General features: G+C 39.8%; 1 protein-coding gene across 9 annotated transcripts in view; it reads left to right on the forward strand.

Moving 5' to 3' along the window:
* Nucleotides 1–20,931, forward strand: part of DTNA (dystrobrevin, alpha) — a 451,930-nt gene that overhangs the window by 283,103 nt on the left and 147,896 nt on the right. For 5 of the 9 annotated variants that reach the window (XM_006889169.1, XM_006889170.1, XM_006889173.1 and 2 more), the window contains exons 1-2: nt 4,014–4,080; nt 14,107–14,187. In XM_006889169.1, coding sequence (XP_006889231.1) covers nt 4,014–4,080; nt 14,107–14,187 — 148 coding nt within the window. Of the gene's footprint in view, nt 1–3,992; nt 4,081–14,106; nt 14,188–20,931 lie in introns of those variants that run through there. The other 4 variants (XM_006889175.1, XM_006889177.1, XM_006889176.1 and 1 more) reach the window with 2 other exon arrangements.

Below are 20,931 nucleotides of genomic sequence, written 5' to 3' on the forward strand. Positions count from 1 at the left end.
TTTCTGAAATAATTTATGTAGAATTGGTAACAGTTCTTCTCTAAATGTTTTATAAAATTCACTTGTAAAACCATCTGGTCCAGGGCTTTTCTTGAGCCATTATTTTAAGATCTCTGTGGTGTCCAGCTACCTTAACTGCAGACACATGGTCTTGCAAATTATCAACAGCTGTGGGACTATGATGATGTGAGAGAGAGAGAGAGAGCGTGAGTGCGAGAGAGAGCCTCCCACCCTGAGTTCATGACAACAAGACTTGAGATGAGCAAGACTTGAGGAAGATTGGAGCAAGACCCTACTGAAAGTAATATCCTGTTGACAAAACCCTGGTGATGGTGGTGGAGGCACTGTGGCCTTACTGTGGAAAAACTGTGGCAGGTATGACCAGAAGCTTTTTGTCTTTGTGCTAGCCACAGTTAAAGGTTTTGCTCTTCTTGCCTTTGATGATGGAAGGAAATGCTGTTTGCTGAACTAAAACTAGAGCCTGGATTAATTGAGAAATTGTTTCTTGAAAATACTGGGCTAAAACTTGAATTTGCATTGGGTGATATTCTTGGCCTCCCTCACTCTCTAATTTACTTCCCTAAGAAACCCCATTCTCAGTACCACAACTATGAGTCTGTACCTCAACAATGAGTAAATTAATCTCTTGCTGCTGGTGTGACTCTAGAGACATCATGGGGCTGGGCTACAAATCTTTGTCTGCTTCCTGCCCTGGAGCAGTAAAGTCATGTGTTATTCTCAATCCCGTTGGCCCTTTCAGAAAGATGCCCAAGGCCCTGTACCCCCATTTCCTATATTATTTTTTTTTTATTCTCTAGGGAAATTCTGCTGTTAGGGACCTCTCCAAAGTACTTAAGAGCAATGGTGTCTCTCTGGAGACTAAGGTGCGTCTGGTACAGGTCATGGTCTTCGCAATCACCTGTTATTCATCAGAGAGTTGGACAATGACCAGGGAGGATAGAAGGAGAATTGATGCCTTTGAGCTGTGGTGCTGGAGAAGAGTATTGAGAATACCATGGACTGCTAGGAAAACAAACAGATTTGTCCTGGAAAGGGTTAAAACGGGTGGCTCCTTGGAGGCAAGAATTCTGAGGCTCCGTCTAACATACTTTGGACATGTTGTGAGGAGAGACAGGTCCTTGGAGAAGGACCATCATGCTTGGTAGGGTGGAGGGACGGCACAGGAGAGGAAGGCCCTTTATGAGGTGGATTGATTCAGTGACTGGGATAATTGGGATGGGAGTGTCAGAGACAGTGCGATTGGCACAGGACAGAGAGGAGTTTAGGGCTGTTGTACATAGGGTCGCTATGAGTCGCAAGTGACTCAACGGCACATAGCAACAACAACAGAGAGGGCTTGAACTGCCAATCTTTCCATTTGCAGCACAGTGTTTTAAACATTTGTACCAGCTGGGAACTCCCCATCCTTTAACCAAAAACCAAACTGATTGCAGCCAAGTGGATTTAGACTTATGTCAACTTTGTATGTATTATAGTACAACTACGATTCATAGAGTGTTTAAGGCTATCAGTTATGAGTCAGAATCCACCAGACAACAGTGACATGGATTTCAGTCTTATAAAAGTTGATCATCAGGTCTTTCACTAAGCACCTCTGGGTGGGTTTGAAGGGCAATTCTTTTAATTAGCAGCCCAGCGCAAACCATTTGCACCACCCAGGAACCTCCCACAGCTTTTGTTATTATTGTTATGTGTCGTTGAGTTGCCCGCAACTCATAGGGACCCTATGTGTAATAGCTCTGAAGCCTGCCCTGTCCTGAGCCAGTCTCACTGATTCCAACACACAAACCCCCATTGTCCTAGTTACTGTATCAATCCATCTCATTCGGGGTCTTCCTCTCTTATGCTGTCCCCCCCACCTTCCGAACACCTTCCTTCTCCAAGGATTGGTCCCTTCTGGCCACCTGCCCAAAGTATGTGAGATGGAGCTTCAAAATCCTAGCCTCTAAGGAGAAACTTGGTTTCATCTGCTCGAAGACAGACCTATTTGTCTTCTTGGTGATCAAGATTCTTCTATAGCACTGCAATCAGAGACAACATTTTTTTTCTATCATCTTTAGTCAATATCTAGCTCTCTGATGCATAACAAGTAGTTGTGAAGACCGTGGACTGGATCAGGCACACTTTAGTCTCTAGACTGATATTGTTACTTCTCAGTTCTCTGGAAAGATCCCTGACAGCAGATTTACCTAATGCAGTTAATCTTTTGATTTCTTGACTGCTGGTACCAAGAGTGTTGATTGTAGAACCGAGAAAGCTGTAACTGTTAACAACCTCAGTCTTCTCCATCCAACACGGTGCTGCCAGTTTGCCCAGTAGTGAGAATCTTTGTCTTTTTTGATGTTGAGTTTCAGTCCATATTGAAGACTACAGTCCTTGACCTTCTGCAGCAATTGCTTCAGGTCTGCCTCAGTTTCAGCAAGTAAGATTGTGTCATCTTCATAATGCAGGTTGTTGATTCTTATTCCATGAAACTCTTAATTGCATCACTAATTAAATGGGATCTATAATTTCTCCTCTATATCTTTCAAGAGTATTCCTAAAATGGAAAGAGAAACTATTTGTGAAATGCATCATCTAGCAAGTAGTAGACAGTTGTGTTTAGTTATGTAGTTGTTGTTAGATGCTATCAAATCAATTCCAACTCATAGTGACTCTATATACAAAAGACCACTTTCTAGTCTTGTGTCAGCTCAGATTCTCTGCTGTACTTGAACTTGTTGATGTAGCCACTGTGTTAATCTATAGCATTGAAGATCTTCCTCTTTTTTGCTTACAAAGCATGATGTCTTTCTCCAGTTCCTAGTCCTAAAATGTGGAGAAAATCTCCAGAGAGCTTCCTGACTTTATTTCTTCTAAGTCAGATGATTAATGTTTCTTTTCCCATTTCTTGGCATATTCAGTATTCTTCACCAACACAATCAAAGACATTAATTCTTTTTTGTCTTGTTTTAATCATTCTTAACCTTTCAAACACTAATGAGGCAAGTGAAAATACTATGGCAAGAGTCAGGTCTCCCTTAATCCTGGAAGTGGCATCCTTAGTTTTTAATATATGCAAAGAGTCCTCTCAGCAGCTTTGCTTACTGAAATACTCATTTCATTTCTTGACTGCTGATTCTGTGGTTGTATTGTTAATGCAAGTGCAATGAAATCCTTGACACTGTCACTCTTTTCTCCATTTATTGTGATATTACTTATTGATCCGGTTGTGAGAATTTATACTGAATCCTTAGAGATTTACTAGTAACTGCTCCAAATATTTATCCTCAGCAAGCCAGGTTGTGTCCTCTGTGTGTTGCAGCTTATTAATGAGTCTTCCTCCAATCATGACATGAATTCTTCTTCAAATAATCCAGTTTCCCAGACTATTTGATCAGTGCACAGATTGAATAAGTACTGTGAAAGACTACTGCCCTATATACACACTTTGTTCTGTTCAAAAGACAACTTCTTATAAGATGTACAAGTTCTGCATGAGCACAATCAAGTGTTCTGGAATTCACATTCTTTGCAGAATTATCCATTATTTCTTATGATTCATGAAGTTGAATGTGCTTGCATCCTTGTGTTTAGCTAGAGAAAGGTTATTCACTATTTTAATTTTGCTAAATAATAAGATAAAAAAATTGTATCTCTACCAACAGTATATATGGGGAAACTACACACAACTATTTAGGTGAGTCAGAGCCGTATTTTTTAATACGTCTCCTGTCCCAACTCAGAGCTTCTCCTGCGGGGAGTTTTCAGAGGCTGTAAATTGCACTGCAGGAAACTGCCCATCTTTATTATTTGGAGCAGCTGGTGAACTCAAACCAGCTGCTTTTAAGTTGGCAGTGTACCTCCTTACAACTCATCTATACAGTTAGAATTTTAAATATTTTTTTTTCTTCCTTACGTTTGTGATGCAAGTATGGGAAGTTTACAGAGAAATGGCCCTTCATCCCTTGGCATAAGGACAATTATGCATTGTAATAATTTTGTCTCATAGAATGATTGAAGATAGTGGGAAAAGAGGAAATACCATGGCAGAAAGAAGACAACTGTTTGCAGAGATGAGTAAGTATGACTTCTCAAGGACATCATACCGTTTCTATTACACGTACAAAGAAATAATCTAAGTAACCATCTCACCCAGTGGCATTTGTACTTTTCCTAAAAATCTTAAACTCCTTGACTAAAATATATATCTGAATGTTTAGCCTCGAATGAACTAAGAATTAAATTAGATCTTGACAGATCATAATTTTTCACTACACGGATTGTGAGTTTAGGATGGGACAAGGTTCAGATCTATTGTTCATAGAGTTGCTATGAGTTTTAGTTGACACGACAGCACCTAACCATAACAATAACAGCTTATATTTTATGTGAAAAACAAATTTATGGTGATACACATATAGCTACAGAGAGAGAGAGACTTCATGAATACTGTTTCGTTTCAACATTAATACAGTTAACTTTAAAGTCTGTGTTCAGCCCTCTGCACGACAGTATCTAACAAATAGATAAAATGTGTGAAGTGAATCACTGAACATCTTACCTTCAACACAGTATCACATGCTTATAAGAGAGAGAAATCAGGCATGATTAACAGGCCAAACTGAGCTATATTATTTGGACTTTACGAAAAAGGAGAAGTAACTCCTGTGATACAGTGGCAAAATTGCTAGGTCGCTAACCACAAAGGTCAGTGGTTTGATCCCACCAGCCCTTCCAAGAAAAGAAAAGATGAAAAAAGAAGGAAGTCATTGCTATACAAAGGAAAGTCAAAACGAAATTTTATTTATCCTCCAGTAGAGAATTCATTTTATATGAGTCATTAGTTTCTATAAATGCCTATTTGTTGTATGTAGTTAGCTGGTGTTGTAGGGCACATAGACTATTTTTCTTATTCATAAATGAGGAAGAACTTGACATTGAATGGAATAATACACACCTCAAGTTAAATGTTGTACAGAAATGAAAGGTAACATTAGTTTGCTGTCTCTCCTCCCAGCATTAGAATCAGGATGAGCAGGAGTAAGTTGTAAGCCTTGCTTCCCGAGAACGCAGTAGACAAGTAAGCTTTCTTCTGAAGACTTGAAACTCATGGGCGAGAAGGAGGGAGGGAGGAGATAAAGGAAAATCCCAGATAAGATTCCTGTTTTCCTTTTTCATCTGCCAGAACCAAGACAGTGTTAGAACTTTCAAAGAGGAAAGAAAATTAAAGAAAATTTGAGATGGAGAGTCTCAAACATGCCCCTTGCCTTTCCTATGGATGTGTTTTCCATTCTTAGTAGCATATTCAAAGTATCTTTCAGCCAAGAGCTTCCAATTTCCTAGAGTAGGTTTTCTTGATATTGCCACTCCTCAGAAGGCCATTTACCTAGAATTGTGACCTTTGTTCATGAAAATCTAACAGAGCAAAGTGCTAAGTGACTTTCCTCCCATCAGAGAAGGTTCATAACAGTACAGCTGTCCTCTCACACGAGAGGTTCTTAGACTAAGACAGCAAGAAGTGTAAACATTCGTGACTAACACTTTATCTGACAAGAAAAGAGTTTTTAACATTGAATATAAAATTTAAAAATAATAAAATATCAAGAGAAACATTTCCATTTGTCTTTGTAACAGAATTGTATCAGGGCATTGAAAAATTGCCCAACTCTGCTTATTGAGTGATTTTTCAGTTCACGCCTGTGTTGAAGTGCACTATCTCAGATTCTTCTGCACTTGATGCAGGGGTGACAAGAGAATACATCTGTCATATACTATGTTCAACTGCATCAAAGATTTAAATTGCTAAAGCTTCATCTGTCATATACTATGTTCAACTGCATCAAAGATTTAAATTGCTAAAGCTTCATCTCCACACTTTGGGCATGTGGCCATGAGTCCTTAGACAAAGACATTATGCTTGGAAAGGTTGAGGAACAGCAAGGAGAGGAAGACCCCAGTGAAATGGATTGACACAGTCATTGGGTAATAAGTGTAGGTATGCCAAAGTCAATGAGCCTGTTTCAGTACAGGGCAGCATTCAGACCTATTGTACATAAGGCTGTTATGAGTAGCAGGTGACTCACATAAAAACAACAACATCTAAAAGAAAGATAAGTTCTTATAGTCCTGGCTATACCACATCTCTCAATTTTAATTCGAGTGAAACTTAGGGGAAATGTACACTAATTTCCCAAATCGTAGCTCAATGTTTTTAATAGAAATTTTAAAAGCTAATATTTTTAGGCATTTCTTTGATGAGCGATCAGAGTAGTTAAGCCAGCCACCACAATGTGTTTCTTTCCCCTTTGGGTATGCTAAATGATAGACAGATGACAGCCTAAATAACTGAACACACCTGACCTTAGCAACCCCTTAGTTTGAACATTGTGTTTAGATCAGCACCAAGTAGAATACATCTGCATTAAGTGCGGATGCTGTTGGGTGAATCAAAGGGCTGTTTTCAAAAGAAGGAACTGATTCTGATAGGTAGACAGTCATGCAAAAGAGAAAGGTTAATCTCATTTAGACTCTGTTAAATAGCTGGAAAATGTGTTAACCAGGGTGATGAGGACTCCAGAGAATTAACAGGAAACTATTAACAATGAAGACTGGATCCAGAAATGGAAAGTAACTTCTTTTAGGAATCTGTGATGACAAGACAAGGAGACAAAAAGGAAACAAGAATTTGTCGATTTGATCAGCAAAATAGTATCTGTTGTTGTTGTTGTTGTTGTGTGCTGTAGTGTCGGAAACAACCCATAGCTGACCCTGCAGTGAGTTTTCAGAAGCAGGTAACCAACCACATAGGAGGAGACTGCTCATCCTTCTCCTGCAAAGTAGCTGATGGCTTCGAACCCCCTTCCTTCGGGATTGCAGCACAGAAAGTGCTAAGGAGATTTTGCACTTTGGATATTATAAAGAACAGAGAAGAACAGTTGATAAGGAAATCTAGCATATTTCACTGGTTGCATCCCTGTGTATTAAACATCTCTGAAAGCTCTGGTGAAATAGTCCATAATGAGATAGGTGAGACTTCTCTAGCAGTTCAAATTCACCAGAGCTTTTAAGGAGAAATATAGGCAGTCTCCTTCTGTGCACAGCACTTAACAACATAGAGAGAGATCAGTTGGCCTATTGGACCAAAAGTGATGCTACCGAGCCACAGATGGGTGACTCTAATCCACAGCCTGAAGGCTTGTCTTTAATTGTTTTTGGTGAAACATTCTTCTAGGTCGCATAGCCTTGGTGTGTCCACTTGCTATACAGAGGTAACTTGTGGTTGTTGTGAAGCTGAACACGTGTCAAATGCAATAAATGTTACCCAAAGCAGACAGTGTTTGGTGGCACTCCCCAGCCAAAACAAGCTTGGAAGCAGGAGTGGCATCTACTTCCATAAATAAATAGCTTGCCTCTGGAAACCCCACGAACATGGAGAAAGGAGGAAAGTCATGCATCTGTCGAGGACTTTCGTTCATAGGGTCGCTATGAGTCGCCTATGATTCGATGGCACTTAACAACAACAACACATAAACCCAAGGGACGGTCAGCTGTGAGTCAATTCGGACCGAAGGGTAATAAATTGAGTTTCTGAGCTCATTAACACAAGAAGCAAAAAACATAAAGGAAGGGCAAAGAAAGAGGCAAAGAGCAGCATGTGACCACAAGTAAGCAAAGCAAAGCTCACCTCATTTCAACAAGTGGGCAATCTTCTGCTTTGATTGGAGAAAGTCTGGGTAGGTTACTCATGACCAAATCTTCTAACATTATGACCAAATGATCCACTTTGACAACGTGGAAGCCAGAAAATACTATTTAAATGAGAATATCATCCTCACTGTGGCTATCTCAGTTACCAAGTAAGTTTATCCATTTAAATGGGTTTCTCAGACTGGCTAAATATTGCAAAATATTGCTTATCCCTAGAACTAAATTCACCCTCTCCTGTTATTTCTCCTCTCAGAATGCATTTACTCTGACTTTAGTGATGATTTCTTAAGAACATTCCTGGATCTCTCACTGTTGTGAACTCCTTAGGAGAAGGCCATGGGTATTTACCCTTAAATCCTGCCTTTTACCTTTTAAATCAATCACTTTTAAATGCTTGTGAAATATAGGATAAATAGATTTTGTTGTTGCTGTTAGTTCCTCAGCATAATGTTCTTCAGTCCCTCCCAAGTTAGGTAATAATTTACAAAGTTACTGCTCCCGCTTGCTGCATAGTATTCCATTGTGTGAATGTAGCATAATTTCTCAATCCATTTGTTTGTGGTTGGACATTTGGGCTGTTTCCAAGTTCTTGTGATGGTGAATAATGCTGCTATGAACAATAATGTACAAATCTCAGTTTATGCCTCAATTCTCATATTCTCATGGTATATTCCAGGTAGTGGAATAGCTGGGTCATATAGAATTTCTATGTTCAGCTTTTTAAGGAAGTGCCAAACTGCCTTCCAGAATGGTTGGACCATTTTACAGTTCCACCAACAATGTATAAGAGTTCCTTTCCCACTACATCCTCTCCAAGATTTATTACTTGCTGCCCTGTTAAACTTTGCCACTGTCACTGGAGTGAGATGATACCTCATTGTAGTTTTGATTTGCATCTCTCTTATTGCCAGTGATTTGGAGCATTTCTTCATGTGTCCATTTGCCATTTGAATATCTTCCTCGGTGAAAATTCTTTCCATGTCTTTTGCCCATTTTTAATTGGGTTATCAGTCTTCTTCTTGTGCAGGTCAGGAGTATCCTGGAGTATTTCCTAGGTCTCTTTAAAATCTAGAGTCACTAGATCTTTTTAATATCTAGGACTTACTTCATCTACTAGGAAGAACTTCAACAAATAGGAAACATTTACAGATGCCCATGCTGCTTCAGGAAGGCTCTCGGTAAGATGGTTTAGTGTGGCGACTACCACAACGGGCTTGAGCGTGACAGAGATGGTGCAGATCGTGCAGGAGAGAGCGAGGTTCAAAGCTATTGTTTCTCACTAAGAGTCTTAATCAACTTGGCCACACTTAACAACAACAACATACTCCTTCTTGATCCTTTTACAAAATATGAAGTCTGTTAAGTCATGTAGACCCCAAACAGCAGAGTCAATGTACCCCTGTCCCCAAGCAGTATCTTTATTTCCTTCTTAACTGCATCCTAAAGAGGGTACAGGGACAAATGTCATTGCAACTTTGCTAAATCCTTATTAGATGGCAGAGGTGCCAGCATTATATCCTAAGAGCTAAAAGTCTCACTAGAACTAAAAAACTTAGTAGATGCTGTATCAGTCTCTTTATACCTTCAGCTTAAATCATTACTCTTGAAGAACTTAAAAAAAATAATCTATGTTATTGGTGTCCTTTTTTTCCCAAGGGATCAATTCCAGATAGTGAGATTCCCTTGGTTCTTGAGCCAAACTCAGTATCAGTAAAACTAAATCCACATCCAAGGGGGGGAAGCAGATTTAACTTTAAAGTATTGCTAATAGTTTCCCTGTCAGTGGCTATCCAGAATAAAAGGGAAAAAAATGTGGAAAAGGAAAAGCTTCCCCCCCCACACAATATGAGCCTCTGAGATCTGCAGAACATAAAATTGGAAAGGGTCTTTGAAACACCCGTGACAGCATCAAAGTTTCAGAAGATAACACAGAGGCCAGAAAAATGAGCTAAAACTTAAACAGAAAAGAAGTTAGCTAAGTAAATAGACAGTCCTACACTTGAGGTTTTTTTAAAAAGCATTTGTATACCAAGTAAGAAAGATCTGACTTAATGTAAACATATAACTAGCTTTTTAATTAACTGTAAGCTCAGTAAGAGCCGGCAGAATGAGCGAGCTATTAAAAATAAGATTGTACTAATAAGTGTCTTTATGAACAGGAGTAATAATTGCAGAGGAGGCAATCGCGGTGGCATTTGGATTAGGTTTACTACATCTCATTTCAAAGTGATACTAGCCAACTATGGACCAGAGTGACTAGAATGTTTAAGAGGTCTCATCACCCATGTCTAATAACAAGGAGAATTTAGCAGCAGGCTTTGGGCACTGAAGCCCTACTGTGTGCCAGGCTCTACAGTTGATGCTGTACCCAGAATGAATGTTAGAATTAGATGTATTTTTCTTAAAAAAGGTCAAGAAGATGCTACTTCCTAGAGTTAACTTTGAACCCCTTGATGGCACAACATCATTTTTGGATGCTTGAAAAATAAAGTATCACATAGCAGAGAGAAAACACTGTGTATTACTCTAGAGGAAATGAGGTCAGATGAGTTAGAGGTACAGGAAGGAAAATTGCATGTTAGATTTAAAAAAAAAAAAAAGACATTTTGATCATTTCCAGTGACAGAAAGCCTTTTAAAGAGGGACAAATCAAAACAAATCCATTGCCACTGAGTCATTCAGATTTGTAGCAACCTTAAGGAATAGGTAGGCCCACTGGGTAGGGTTTCTAAAGCTGAGAGTCTGATTTAGTAACCCCAAAGTTCATTTATTTTCATGAAATTAAAGTCTTTCCTAGCATTGAGAAATCATTGTAAAAGCAATGATTATAAGACTTCATCTTACATACTTTGGCCATATTGTGAGGAGGGGGCAGTCGTTGGAAAGGATAGTATGCTTAGGAGGTGGAGGGTCAGCAAAGGAAAGGAAGATTCACAGTGAGATAGTTTTGTACGGTGATGGCAAAATATGGACTTAAGCACAACAGACATTGTGAGCACAGCCCAGGATTGGGCAAGAGTTCAACCTATCGTATATAAATCCCTCTGAATCAGAATTAACTTGACAACATTGCAAGCAATTTGAAGTTGTGATTGGCTAAATGTTCATCTCTTGAGAGCATTTTTAAGGGAATCATTCATAGGGTTATTGTTGTGAATTATTGAGTCGGAACTGACCTCCAGTGGGTTTTCAGAGGCAGAGAATCTCACAGGAGGAAATTGCCTATCTTTCTCCTGAAGAGCATCAGATGGATTCAAACTAAGTACCTTTGGGATTACAGAGCAACTTTTGACCCCTAGGCCAGGCCCACCTTTTTGAACCTGAAATACATCCACACCAGTGATGTGTCAATTGATGCATATTGACGAAGAAGAATCCTTCATAAACTGCCTCATTAATAAAGTAAATGGTGACCAATGATCTTTTTAAATGGGTCTAAACAGATCAGTTTGAGCTGAGGCAATGTTAAGCTCTCCTCATAACGAACACTTGCCAGCTCGTCCTGTGTTGCATTTGGAAATCAGTTCATTGGCCTCTTAATATATATACTTGCTTCCAGACCAGTTCACTTATTTTCTTTCTTCCCTAATTATTATATTCTGAAGCATTTCTGTAGCACACATTGCTGGTATACCACTAGTATAGAGAAAACTCAGTACATGTCAAATTAAAGTATAAACCATTAGATCTCTTATGAGCCATTAACAAGGTAAAAGTTTGGAAGAGACGAGTGTGGTTAAGAACTTGGCTGGCGTGACTAGCAGTTGAGAAGGAACCTTAAAGAATGCCAGCTATTTAATTAGGCTGTTGAAATCCCTTATTGCTCATAATACAGTCTATAGATTAACTCGTATGAAGGAGGTTGGGAGGAAGCACATGAAGTGAGATGTTCAGCCAGTCTGCAGAGTGGTTTGGGGCCAGCCCAGGCCAAGCAGATTCTGTGGTAGAAACCAAGCCAAATCTATTGCTATCAACTTGACTGACAATAAACCTAGAGGACAGGGTAGAACTGTCCCATTGGGTTTTCAAGACAGGTAGCTCTGGTGGCGTCATCTGTAGGCAGTTACTCTAACACAAAGGTGAATTTGAGCCACCAGACCCTCTGATGGAGAGAGATAGCCTCCTGCTGTGTGATTTGTTGTTGTTAAGTGCCATCGAGTCATAGGCGACTCATAGCAACCCTATAAATGAAAGACCTGGACACTTGTATAACTTTCATCCTTTCTCCAGGTTCATAGAGTTTCTGGAGGCAAGCTATTTTGGAAGTGGATGCCACTCCTCCTTCCACACTTGTTTCAACCGGGGAGCTCCAGCAAACACTGTCCATCATGAGTAACCATTAACGCATTTGACACATCAGTGTCACAGTGTTCAGCCTCATAGCAACCACGAGTAACTTCTGTACAGCAGGTGGACACACCAGGGCTGATTTACAGCCTCCAAAATCCCCAGTGAGGGTCGGCTATGTGTCGGTTCTGACTTCACAGCAATGATTTTTTTTTCTCTTACTTTGTTTCTTAAGACACAAAGAGTTGTTCAGTTGTTTTGAAATATTTTCAGGAACATACCTCCTCACATTGGTCTCCTGCCAAGTGGCTACTTGGTTCAAACTACTAAATATTTTGGTTAGAGCTGAATACTTTATATTTTATTTTTTATTCTGATTTATTTACAAAGTTTGAATACGTTGTTTTTCGCGAAAGATCCTTCCCATTTCCTTAAACCCACCCACCCATCAAATTGTACAACCCTCTGATTAACACCCTACCCACCCCATACTCACCCCTCTATTTCCACCCTCCCTCAGCCCCCTTCCTTGGATCCTCAAACTCATTCTACTCAGCAAGTAATAAATACTGGAGAGGATGTGGTGAGATAGAAACTCTGTTTCATTGTTGATGCGATTGTACAATGGTATAACCACTCTGGAAGGCAGTTTGGCACTTCCTCAAAAAAGCTGAACATAGAAATTCCATATCACCCGCTATTTCACTGCTTGGAATATATCCCAAGAAAATGAGAACTGAGGCTCAAACAGCAACTTGTACACCAGTATTCATAGCAGCATTATTCACCATCACAAGGACATAGAAACAGCCCAGTTGTCCAACCACAAAGGAATGGATTGATAAGTTGCAGTACATTCAGCACACAGAAACAATTTTGTAAATTGGTGATTTTGTAAATCACTACCTAGCTTGGGAGGGACTGGAGAGCATTATGCTGAGACAACTAACTTAGTCCCACAGGACAAATACAGTCTGTATAAAACCATTATTGTAGAATGAGTATGAGGGTCCACAGCTGAATACTTTAAACACAGCCCCCCAGGGCACCTGCAGTTGAGAGGAGTAGGGAGTACTGTTGGTGGATAGGATGGAAATAGATTGCAAAGAATATCAGAGTCTGAGCTGAGTATTTGGGCCTGATGTTCTCAGTCGCAAAAGGCCTGCTAGATCCATAAGACATGACATGAAGGGGAATGAGTAAGGGAGGATTGGGGGCTGGGGGTGGGGGAAATACTCCCTCTGTGTTAAGAAAGAACTAGAAGCCACAATATAATGATGTCTGGAGGCTGGTTTGTTGTTTGTTTGTTTTTTGTTTTTTTAACATATTATTATTATTATTATGTTTAATGAACATCTACAGGGATTTTGGAATTCCACTCATTCATTGTTGCACTATTCTCCCCACCCTGGAGGACATTATGCTGAGTAAAATATCTCAGTCACAAAAGGACAAATATTATATGGTGCCACTGTTGTAGAATGGAGGCTGTTTTTAAGAAAGGAATTCTTTCTCCTGACAGGCCAGAAGCTAGAAATAATATTGAATGCTTGCATCATTCCAGCTGTGAGCCCAGCATTATTCTGAATTCCCACATTCATCCTCATAACATTCTTGGCAAAGAAATGTTACTACCATTGTCCCTATCTTCTAGATGAGGAAACTGAACTTCCAAAAGTCAGGGTGCCCACAATCCCACAGAGAAGATATGAGCACATGGTGTGTGCTCCCCTGTTGCCAAGGTCTCACAGCCATTGGGGGTGCGTTCCGAATGATCATTTAATGGCACTGATAAGTGGTAGCATCGAGCTGTTCTGCTCTGATTCACAGCTCGGGCAGATTGTTCTGAGAAGTGGCCGAGGCCACAGGGAAGAGGTTGTGCTTCCTGGTCACGAGCAGGGCTTGCAGGTGAATACAGGGTTGGGTTCAGGTGTTCTCCCCCGAGGAATAGAACAGTCCCCTTCAGATCTTACAGTCTAATGAAAATTTAACTCAAGCCAAGTGTGTGGATTTTATTTGTTGTTCATTTCATTTATAAGCATGATGCATTTCCTTCCACACACACAGCTGACCATATGTGTACTTTCTTCCCCCCCGCCCCCCCACTAGGGGCTCAAGACCTGGATCGTATCCGACTCTCTACCTACAGAACAGCATGCAAGCTTAGATTTGTTCAGAAGAAATGCAATCGTAAGTATACCAGCTGTTTGAATTAATTATCAATCCTTTCCTCCCCCTCCCAGAATCTTATAGTTTACATTTGTGTTTTTTTATGTTTATGTTTACTGAGACTAAGTGGTTTTACACATATTGGTCAAAAATGTTTACATAACAGTAAGAAGTGGATTGTGGTGCACAAATTATATAGGATAATCCCAAGTAATTAAAAAACCTAACTACTCATAATGACTAAAGGATGAAGTTGGATGAGCGTCTGGATGTGTAATCTTGAGCTTGGTATGATTCTAAATCTGAATTATATTCTTCTTTTTGCTAACCATGTTATTGTGAGTGTAATAGTATCAAACTGCTTTCTAGGAACTTTATAAAATAGAAAAGATTCTATCCTCCTTGAGTTGACATTTCTTTTACTTTTGTTGTTATTATGTACCTTCAAGTCAGAAACAACTCATCTCTGACCCTCCAGCGGGTATGCATAGGCAATAAAATCACATAGGAGTTGATTGTCCATCTTTCTCTCCCATCGTGGTGGATTCAAGGGATCTGTGGTGAGAGGAAGCTGCAATCCCAGAGGCACGCGGTTTGAGGACACCAGCGGCTCAGTGGAAGGGGGATGGGCAGTCTCCTCCTGTGCAATTAACTGCCTCTGAAAACCAGTCGGAGGATCAGCTAAGGTTCAGCTCTGACTCTCAGGTACACAACCACCACCACCACCTTGGAGTTGGCAAAGCAACTTCTCACAGCTAAGCCACCAGAGCTCCCTTAGAACCTATCAACGATGGTTATTTATGAAGTGAAAACTCCTTTGTCTTTTCAAACACTTCAATATTTAGGCCATAATGTCCTAAACAGATTTGTGTCGTCATCTAAAATCAAACTAAACTCACTACTGTCACACTGATCCTGACAGAAGACTTCCAAAGCTGTAATCTTTATCTGAATGGCTGAGCTTTCAGTTGGCAGGAGGAAGCTTTAATCACTATACCACCAGAACAAGTAGAACCACCTTAATTGTGTTGTTACTTGTCTGTTAACTGGCTAATCAGATTTGGCATAACCACTTCAAAATTAATGTAAGCCATTTCTATATTTCTACCCTAAAGTTGTTTTATCTGCTGTATAAAAATTGAGTTCATTACAAAACAACTATGAGGCATCATCTCATCCTAGCAACAATAGCAAAGTTCAACAGGGCAGAAAGCAAAAAATGCTGGCAAGGTTGTGGAGAGACTGGAACTCTTACTTCTGGTGGGAATGCAAAATGGTACAACTACTATGGAAGGTGGTCTGGCACTTTCTCAGAAAGCTGGAAATAGAATTACTTTTTGACCCAGCAATTCCACTGCTTGAAATATACCCTAAAGAAACGAGACCCACAACTCAAACAAATGTTTGCACATCTACGTTTATTGCTGAATTAATCATAACAGCAAAAAGATGGAGGCAACTCAAGTTCTATCAATAAACAAATGGATAGAAAAACTATAGTACATCCATACAGTGAAATGCTATACAGCATTGAAAAAATAATGAAACAGTAAAACATTATACATGAGGGAACCTTGAGGACATTATACTGAGTTAAATATCTCAGTTACAAAAGGATAAATAACACATAATACCACTGCTATAAAATAGGGCAGATATGGGAGAGGGGCTGAAGAGGGATTGGGGGGAAGTGGATAGATAGTTAACACTGCATTAGATCAGCTGAGAGGGGAAACTATTTGAAAGGAATATATGAGAATAATCTGGTACAAGGGGTGCACTATGGGATGGTTACGGGGGAAGGGAAGTGGTGAGGAAATGTGCAACAATGAATAAATTTTTAAAAATTGAGTTCATTAAAATCAGTGCTGAATGGTTTACAAGCTCCTGAAGCCTTGGATGTTTCTTTCTGCAACTATAAAATTGACTCTTGGATCAGAGTATTAGGATCCCTGGGTAACACCAGTTGCTTAGCACTTGAGTTTTAGCCAAAGTTTGGTCATTCAAATCCACTCAGAGGCGCCTGAGAAAACAGGCCTGGAAATCTGCTTCCCAAAGGTCACCACCGTAAAAACCCTTTGGGGTTTGACACTCATAGAGTCACCATGAGTTGTAATAAAGTCAGTGATAATTAGCAACAATATCAGCGTGTGGACTACATTTGCCTATATCAGATAATATCAAGAAAAGAGAAGATAATAAAGAAACAAGTGAACTTGCGTCAACATTTTCCCCAAATTATAAGGTAGAGCACTCATAGACTTTGAGTTAGCACTTCTATCATGTTGCTATATCCTGTTTCTCTTGGGAAAAAAAGTCATTCATTAATAGTTTATGTACATGAATTTTGCTTTTATAAAAGCTGACTGCTATAAAAAATTAGTAACTATCCATTTTATAATTAGTATCAGAAGAATGAAAACACAGTATTCTCCCAAGTGGATGCACATCGTTCTTGTATAACTGACTTGGTGTCATGACCCTTGATGAGCCAAGAAACCAGCCAGGTCCTCATCCCTACAGACCCAGAGTCTGCAGGAGAGACTCCAACTTCTCCTGGCTGTGATCAAGCTGACTGTGGCTGTGAAGATGGAGACAGTGCAGCTCTTCCTCCAGGTGCTTACCTACAGCTTAGTTTCTACCCTCAGTGGCTAAAAGTAGGGTTGAAATTTGAAATAGGAGGAAAAACAAAGATTTGTCAAATACCAACAGTGCAATTCCTCACAATAAGGTAAATTAAGTGCGGAAAATAAGAATGGAAGAAGAAGGGGGAAAAACTACTACAGATGTTGCAAGGAATTTGTGGCTGTGTTTGTAGCTTGAGTATTAATGATTCAGTGAAAACCCATTCAGTGATAGTGAAAAGTGATGTGTTTCTCCTACTTCCCTGCCACTTATTGACCACTAGAAGTGTCCTCAGAGCATGTGGGGGCCAGGAGAGGAAGTGGAGTAGTAGTGCTATTCCTCTTAAAATTTTTGCAAGACAAACCCTTTCCTGATCTTCTTTCACTGTTGCTTTGTAGTTTCATACCACCAAGTAATTTCCACCTCACAGCCACCCTGTGCATAATAAAATGAAACTTGGCCTGGGTCTGCTTCATCTCCGCAGTCGTTGATTTGATGAATTCATTGTTGCAGTTACTATGATGATCCATCTCATTGAAAGTCTTCCCCATTTTTCCTGACCTTTTTCTGCTTTTTTCTATTGTGATGTCCTTTTCCAGGGACTGGTCCCTCCCGACAATGTTTCCGGAATATGTGAGGAAAGTCTTACCATCCTTACTTCTAAGGAATATTCTGGTTATACATCTTCCTAGACAGATTTGTTCTTTCTTCTGGAAGTTAATGGTGTGTGTCATATTCTTCTCCAGCACCATAATCCAAAGATAACATCCTTCAGTCGTCCCTTTTCATTGTCCAGCTTTCATGTGCATATGAGGCAATTGAAAAACCATGATTTGGACCAAGGACAACATAGTCTTCAAAGTGACAGCTTTCATTTTTTAACGCTTAAAAAAACCCTTGAAGTGGGATCACAATCATCATAAAAAAAAATTCAAAATATATCCTGAAGGACAATATTCTCAGAATATCAGCATAGAGAGAAGTCTGTTGGCCTAGTGGTTAGAAAGTTATGCTACCAAGCCAAAAGTGAGTTATTTTAATCTCCGACCCTCAGGCCTGGTTTTAATTGTTTTTGGTCAAACATTCTTCTAAGTGTTATAGCACTGGCCTGTCCATTTGCTGTACAGAGGTAACTCGTGTTTGCTGTGATGCTGAACACTGTTACACTGATGTGTCAAATGTGATAATGGTTACCCATGGTGGACAGTGTTTGATAGAGCTCCTCAATTAAAATAAGCTTGGGAGCAGGAGTGGCATCCATTTCCGAAATAGCTTGCCTCCAGAAACTTGATGAACTTGGAGAGACGATGAAAGTTATACAAGTGTTCAAGTGTTTCTTTCATAGGGCCGCTGTGAGTCATCTATGAGTCATCTATGACTTGACAGTGCTTAACAAGGAAGTCAGCTAACAATATTATTCCCATTTAAACATCAACAAATAATGTTCAAGGTTTTGAAATTGAAGATTTTTACCCATTTATGAAATCTGAAATTGATCAAGTGTGCAGTCAAGATATATTGATAATTATTGAGGATTGAAATGCTAAAATTGGAAACAAAGAAGGATCAATGGTTGGAAAATATGGTGTTGGTGATGTAAATAATACCAGAGATAGTATGATAGAGTTTTGCAAGCGCAAAGACTTAATAATTGCAATTTTTTTCAATACTGTAACTGGGAGCTATACCTATGGACCTTGCCAGATGAAATACACAGTAGTCAAGCTAACTACATTCATGGAGAGAACTGGTGAAGAAGTTCAATATCATCATCAGAATAAAGTCAGAGGCCAACTGTGAAACAGACCATCAATTTCTTGTATGTTCTTATAAGTTCAAGATGAAGCTGAAGAAAATGTAAGTAAATCCGCAAGAGATAAATAAGAGCATCTTCTTTATTATTGTCATTGTTGTTGTGCTCCATCAAGTCAGAACCAACTCATAGTTGACCTTTCAGTGGGTTTTCAGAGGCAGTAAATTACATGGGAGGCAATTGCCCATCTTTCTTTTGCAAAACAGTTGGTGGATTCAAACTGCAAACCTTAGGATGGATGGTACAATCCCTTACCACTTAGTCACCAAAGTGCCTTCTCCTTTCACTATGGCTGGAGATTTCAAACATTTTTAAAAAAATATAAAGTAAATATAAACCAAAATAAGATACTCACTCAATCATCGCCATTGAGTTAGAACTAACTCGTAACTGACCCTTCAATGGGTTTTCAAAGGCTGTAAAATGCATGCGAAAAGATTGCCCATCTTTCTCCCATGAGTCTGCTGGTGGATTTGAACCTCAGAGAGGAATTGCTTTGGGTTAGCATCCTAACTCCCTAAGGGCTACACCAATAGAGCTCAACAATATAAAAGGGCCATAAATAGTGTGATGGTTAAATACAATATAATTCCTTTTTTGCTTGGCTCAGACTCACACTGGGTAGATGTACTTTTAAACAGTCTTAGAAAATATCATTGTTGTTGTTGTTATGTGCCATCAAGTTGTTTCCGACTCATAGCGACCCTATGCACAACAGCCCTAACCCTGCTCTATCCTGCGCCACCCATCCCAATTACCCCAGTCACCGAATCAATCCATCTCATAGAGGGTCTTCCCCTCCTGCGCTGTCCCTCCACCCTCCCAAACATGATGTCCCTCTCCAAGGACCCATCCCTCCTGGCAACATGTCCAAAGTATGTCAGACGAAGCCCCAGAATCCTTGCCTCCAAGGAGTAGCTTGGTTTAATCCTCTGCAGTCAGGGACCTCTTCAGAGTACTGAAAACCAACAATGTCAGTCCAGAGACTAAGGTGCACCTGATCCAGGTCATGGTCTTTGCAATTACCTATGATGCATCAAAGAGCTGTACAATGACTATGGATGACAGAAGAATTGATGCTTTCGAGTTGTGGTGCTGGAAAAGAGTCTTGAACATATCATGGACTGCCAAGAAAACAAATAAGTCTTTCTTAGAGAGGGTGAAACCAAGATTCTCCTTAGAGGCTAGAATTTTGACGCTCCATCTCACATACTTTGGGGACATGACCAAGAGGGATCAATCCTTGAAGAAGGACATCATGCTTAAAAGGGTGGAGAGATGGTGCAAGAGAGGAAGACCTCATATGATGTGGATTGATCTTGTAACTGGGGCAATTGGAGCTGGTGTTTCAGAATCAGTAAGACTAGGACAGGACAGGTTTTAGAGCTGCTGTACATAGGGTCGCTATGGGTCATAAACAACTCAATGGCACCAAACAACAACATAAAAATAGGAATATATTCATGATGCCATGGGAACTCTAAGGGGTTGGTGCCCTGAATTGGCGGGATGGGCACTTCTGATTAAAATTTCCTAGAAAAAGAAACATCTAGGCTGGATCGTGATGAATTACGCAAGCAGACCTTAGCATCATGCATTTTAACTTTTTTTCTACTAGTTTACTTACAAAATTTGAATACAAATTCAAACAAATTCTTTCAATTTTCCTCATCCATCAAATAACACATCCCAAAGATTAATCCCCGCACCCCCTGCACATACACATCCCTCTGCTTCCAACCTCTCCCATGCCTCCTAGGTCCTTATACTCATTCTACAATAACTGTTTTATACAATATTTATCCTTGTGGGACTGAGTAAGTTCACCCAGCATAAGGCTCTCCAGTCCCTCCCAAGTTAGGTAATAATTTACAAAGGTACTGCTCCTGCGTGCTGCATAGTATTCCATTGTACGAATGTACCATAATTTCTCAATCCATTCATTTGTGGTTGGACATTTGGGCTGTTTCCATGTTCTTGTGATGGTGAATAGTGTTGCTATGAATATTGGTGTACAAATCTCAGTTTAGTCCTCAGTTCTCATATTCTCAGGGTATATTCCAAGTAGTGGAATAGCTGGGTCATATGAATTTCTATGTTCGGCTTTTTGAGGATGCACCAGACTGCCTTCCAGAATGGTTGCGCGATTTTACAATCCCACGAACAATGTGAACAATGTAGAAGCGTTCCTTTCTCGCCACGGATATTCTAATAGCACCATGCATTCTAGGATTAGAAAAAGATATTCTAAGAAGGTGGTTTCCATTACTCCCTATGCATCTGAAAGTTGGACGATGAATAAGAATGACAGAAGTATAATTGACGCC

Source organism: Elephantulus edwardii, unplaced genomic scaffold (assembly GCF_000299155.1).
Source record: "Elephantulus edwardii isolate Elephantulus edwardi_28Jun2011 unplaced genomic scaffold, EleEdw1.0 scaffold00076, whole genome shotgun sequence".
Taxonomy (NCBI): domain Eukaryota; kingdom Metazoa; phylum Chordata; class Mammalia; order Macroscelidea; family Macroscelididae; genus Elephantulus; species Elephantulus edwardii.